Source organism: Hydra vulgaris, chromosome 06 (genome assembly GCF_038396675.1).
Source record: "Hydra vulgaris chromosome 06, alternate assembly HydraT2T_AEP".
Lineage (NCBI taxonomy): Eukaryota > Metazoa > Cnidaria > Hydrozoa > Anthoathecata > Hydridae > Hydra > Hydra vulgaris.
In genome coordinates this window covers 58,469,577-58,475,270 of record NC_088925.1, presented here as the reverse complement: position 1 = coordinate 58,475,270, position 5,694 = coordinate 58,469,577, and the positions used below count along the sequence as shown (strand labels likewise).

The window sequence follows — 5,694 nt, the reverse complement described above, 5'->3', positions numbered from 1 at the left end:
ACTAAGATTAAGGATTAGGACAAAAAAGGAATGTAGTTTAAAAAACCGAAAATTTAGGAAATATTTTTAAGTTGTTATTAAAAATTTCATTTTTTTTTATTAAAATAACGAAAAAAAGTTTTAATGTGTAAGATAATATGCAAAATTACTTTCGGATAAAATTAAATTTAAGCTATATTGAATACACCAAAAATTTATAATATGAATAAATAATTTATCCAATTCCAGATATAGTTGCTCGGATTATAGTAATAAGGAAAATATAAAAGAAATGGCATGCAAGAATATTGATCCTAAATCAATTAAGGAGGTTTTAAAAGGTTAATATAAATTTTTTATCAGATCACGTAGCGTAACAACACTGTAAAATATAACTTCAACAGAGTACAAAAATATGATGACTAGGATTAGTCTACCATGTGTTTACATAAGGATTTATATGAAAAATGTTGATGAGGTAATTTTAAAACTAATTAGATTATTAATTTTTTTTCCCGACACTCAATTCCTCCAGACCGTCTCATTAAATTACACGCTTTTGAACTACGCACCGTCGGGAGTCGTGGAACCGGAGATTTTCAAAAGCGAATAGTTTTTAAATAAAGCAGGTGCTGATAATATATAATAAAAAATTGGCACCATCAAGTTTAAATTTTTAATTTTGTTTCATAATGTTTGATTTATTAGACATGTAGATTCAGATATAAAATACTAAAATTTCAAAAGATTTATACAACTATACTTTGTTTTAGAAAAATGCAAATTATCATGAATAGGAAGAAGGGGAGGGGGTAGTAATAAAAAAGAGGTTTTTACTTGTGTTACTTTTTAATATAGATATAAGGGTCGAATATATTTCGTAACAAATTTGAAAAAAAAAATCATAACATCGCGATATTTTTAAACTTCTTTTAAACAAATAATTGTTTTGCTAAGTATCTTATTATCTTGCATGTTGCAAATTAAAAATTAGCATAGTTTAGCTGAAACAAAGTAAAGTAGAATTTTTTTAAAATTTTGGTATAAAAATTACATGCTTAAAAATTCATTATTGATAAACCGAATTGAAAATTTAAATTGAATGAAGCCAGTTTTGTTAAGAAGAGAAACACATAGAAAATTTATTTAATCAAATCAAATCAAATATATTTCGAAATAGTTATAAAATTTCAAGGAAATTTACAATAGTACAAGTACTAATATATAGTTAATACCTGAATATACAATATAACCTCATAGTCAATGATGAAAATAGTAATAATAACTGACAACAATAATTCTAGTTGTAATAATAATGATAACAATAATAACAATAATATTAATAATATTAATAATAGAAACAAAATGATAACAATTATGATAAAAGAAGAATATCAGAAATAAGGACAATAACAGCAACAACAACATTTCAAATGTCAAATGGTTCTGCCACCGACATTCTTCATCTAATCATTAATTGATTCTGACACCGACACTCTTCATCTAATCATTACAACTAACAGGCGCGGATCCAGGAATTTTTAACTGTGTGGCCAAATATGGGTTCGGGACTAGCGCAAAGAGCTTTTTTTGAAAGAGGGGGGGGGGGGGAGGGGAAAGAGGGGGGCACTTTTTCGACATTTGCCAACTAGACGAATTCTTTAAATTTCCAGACTTCAAAATGTCGAAATCTTCTAACTGTATTTAAAATTGCTGAATTCAATGCCATTATAGAAAGTGGGAAAGAAGAGGTGACACCACCCCTATTCGGGAGTGGAAATACTTTTCATTTTGTTTTTTCTATGGGAAGTTAAAAATTAGTTCTACGGATGCCGTATGTATCATTTCTTTAATACGTCGTTAAATTTTTTTTTTTAGAAATAAATCCTTTCTAAATTTACGGTTCAATCCATTAAAAGATATAAATTCTTCACTCATTAAAAATCACAAATTTTGAAGACTACCAACAATGACATTTATCATTATTATTTAGTCGCTATGTTTTAGTACGTCGTTCAGCGAAGACTGATTTATTGGTTTTCTTCTTTACTTACCACCCTAGATTTAAAAAGTTGTCAGAGCAATAAACAATAAGTATAACAAATTTCAAGAATGTGTCTAAAAACATTTGATTTCTCTAAGATGATTCGTTTCCGACAAATTTTTATATAACGACATAAGGACAGGCGTGAAAGAATAACAGGCGTAAAAATTATTATACTTATTGTAATAATGTTCAAATTTACAAAATACAATAAATTACTTATAAAAGACAAAAATAATATCATTTTATTTTAATCTTACTCAGTAGAAATAATTTTCTGCTGGAATATAAGCAAAGTTTATTTTGATATCTCTTGTTAGAAATCAAGTCCGTAAACAACCGTAAAAAAATTTTAAAATCATTTCAGATAAAATATTTCAAATTATAAGGTAAAAAAAAAATCTTGGTAAAAGTTACTTTTCATGGTTTTTAGTTATTTATTTATTGAAAAATTATTTAAAATGTTGCCTTGGCTATTTAGTTCATAAATTAGACATAATACTTGTCTAATTCACTTAACGAAGTGCACCAACGAGAAGGTAAGCCATAGGACTTTGCACTCCATCAGTAAACTGTCGTATTGCCTAAGGTTAGCCCTCCATTTCTGGATTCTTTCCTTTTCTTGATAGGCAATTTAAGTAAAATACTAGTAATGTAGCCTAAGGTTAGCCCTCCATTTCTGGATTCTTTTTTTTTTATAGGCAGTTATGCACAAATTTTTTGATAACATTTTATAGTTTTTTTTCCTTTTTTAACATTTTAATATAATAATATAAAATACAATATATACAGAATATAATACAACAAATAAAATAATAACTAAAAAAGATTTCACCTGAAAATGCTTTCAACATTAGGAATTAATAGAAGCAGAAAATGAAAATATTATTTTAGTAGTTTATATTATAAATATTTAAAACAATGAATAGTAAATTATTAATAAGAAACGATTTACAGATTATTTAAAAGACACTTATTAAATGATAGTTAAATTTTTTACTAATTACTTTTTACTAAATTTTTATTTGAACAACAATTCTAATTTTCTGTCTCCTTTTGATGCAAAAATTTCAATAACTCTGTTAATATCAGGAACTATTTCCTGATGAATAGACATTAAGGCAAGTCCATTCAATCTATTTTCTGACATAGTACTCCTAGTATAAGTTTTTATTCTTCTAAGAGTAGATATTGACCTTTCACACTCACAAGTTGTAATTGGTATTGTAGCAAGTATATGAAAAGCCTCTAAATTGTTTGGAAAGCCTCTCATATCCATGAACTTTAATGTATCTAAAATAGTAGATGGTAATTCTGTCTTTTCTTTCCAAAATTCCTCCCATAACTCTAATTCAGCATGAATTGATGAGAAATGAGGAAGATCAGATTTATAAAAATTTAAAAACTTAAGGAACTTTTCCTTCCATGGACAAGATTTAATATATTGCTTTGTTAAACTAGCAGGAAGAGCACTAAGACCATTATAAACAATCATACTCTCAACATCAAACCTGTTTTCTAGTTCATTGAGAAGATGATTAACAAGAAGCAGTGTAATAGAAACTTTAAAATAATCAGATATAGTATCACATATTTGATTATCTCTATGCTTCTGAATACCACAAGTTCTAGGTTTTTTTTCCTCAATATCAAATGTTTTTGCCAATGCAAGAGCAATTTTATACCATTTGTTATGGTAAGCATCTGCATTTTTTTGTATTTCTTTTAAACGATTAGTCAAATTTTGTATTTCATCCACTTGCTGGGAAATATCAAAAGATTTAGTTTGAAGGGTGATCGTAATTCCGTAAAAGTAATCCATAAGCTGTTTAGTTAAAACTAAAGAAACTATAAAAGAAAAATTTGACAACAACTTCATAAAAGAAGACGCTTTTGAAGATGTTTCTTTATTGTACTCTTTTAAATTATTGTCTTCCATTTCTTTAAAAGCAGAAAAAACTGCAGAATAATTATCAAAAAACACATCAAGTCCACGAAGCTTTTGTACCCACCGAGTTCGACATGTCTCAATAAGTTTTGCTTGACCAGGAAGAAGGTATTTTTTTAAGCAATTGCTTCTTTTAGGAGATAAGTTAAAAAAATAAGATATGTCTTTAACTTGCTCAAGCAAATTTTTTACTTGCTGGATTTGACAACTTTTCCCAACAACTAAACTAAGTTTATGTGAGGCACAGTGAACAAATAATGCCTTATAATTAACATTTTTTATAAGAGATGAAACACCTTTGTATTCACCTGTCATTGAAGCAGCTCCATCATAAGATTGACCTCTGCATCTTTGTATATCTAGGCCGAATTCTTTTAAAGTTTCAAGAATGTTGGTAGCTATGTTTAAACCACTTGTTCCTGTTTTGCATTCGAAAAAGTGTAAAAAAACTTCCTTTATATTACTGTTCAAGTCAACATAACGTATGACAATAGAAAGTTGTTCTAGCGTTGCACAGTCTGAAGCCTCGCCTGCCATAATAGAAAAGTACTTACTTTTTTTAATATCATTTATTAATATCTCTTCAATCGCATTTCCACAACACTCAATTGACTCGTTCTGAATGGTCTTCGAAATATATGTAGAATTTTTTGGGGCAGAGAGAAGATGCTCCTTTAGAATTGAATCACCTGCATCAACTCTAAAATTTAGAAGCTCAATAAAATTACCCAGCCCTGAAATTTTTGAAGATTCTCCAATTTCTCCTTGATATTTTCTATCATCTCTATGACCTCGTAGAGACATCATTTCGACCCAAAAAGATTATAGTCTTGACAATTGATGCAAGCTTTTTTTTGTTTTCTTCTATACGCTGCTTCCTGGAAAAATCTAGAGAAACTTCAATAGGAAAAGTGTTATTTTTAACTCTAGATATTATAACAATGCATGGACTTGATGTGCAATCCGTCAACAGTTTTCTCATGATCATTGAAAACTTTTATAGCATTACGCCAGGTATTAAATGGTTCTTTGAATAATTTACATAATGCATATTTGTTTGGTAAGCTTGCACCAAAAAGAGTACACGGAAGACAATATGCTCCATCTTTAATTTTAGAATAACAAAGCCAAGAAAAATCACTTAACCATTTTAGCAAGAATTTTCTTTTTCTGCTTTTACCTGTTAGGGGAAATTGGAAACATTTATCAGGAATCCAGACATTATTAATTAGAGATAACAGTTTGCTATCATTTGATCCTGATTTTAAATTTTCAACCTGTAGATGATATGAAGAAACATCATTGTTTGAATAAGATGCTACCTGATTTATAGTTAATAAACTAACATCAACAACCATGTTTTCATTAAGTGGAATATTTAAGTCAAGAGTGTTTTTATCACTGTTGTTGGCGTCTTTTGAGATAATCAATTCAGTTTTAACTGTTTTATCACAATCTCCAGACTTATCTAAATCTAAAGAGTTCTTAGAAACAGTAGGAAAAACTAATTTAGACTGGATTGCTTTTTGTATTTTATTATTTGTAGGTGGAAAACTAGACTTAGACATTTTTATTTTTTTGATATCAAGTAAACTTGCATCACTCAAAACAACAGCTGGTCGTTTTTTTGAAAGATCTTTAATCAGTGGTACAAAATGATTTGGATTAAAACATAAAACACTTTTGTTTTTTATTTTATCTAAATTGCACCACAGAATGTTTA

At 28.1% G+C, this 5,694-nt stretch overlaps 1 protein-coding gene across 1 annotated transcript; it reads right to left on the bottom strand.

The window, feature by feature from the left end:
- Positions 1-3,044: 3,044 nt before the first annotated feature.
- On the bottom strand, positions 3,045-4,778 carry LOC136081544 (52 kDa repressor of the inhibitor of the protein kinase-like). The gene has a single exon (XM_065798869.1). It carries the CDS (start codon positions 4,776-4,778, stop codon positions 3,045-3,047), a length of 1,734 nt encoding a protein of 577 aa, XP_065654941.1.
- Between the last annotated feature and the right edge of the window lie 916 nt (positions 4,779-5,694).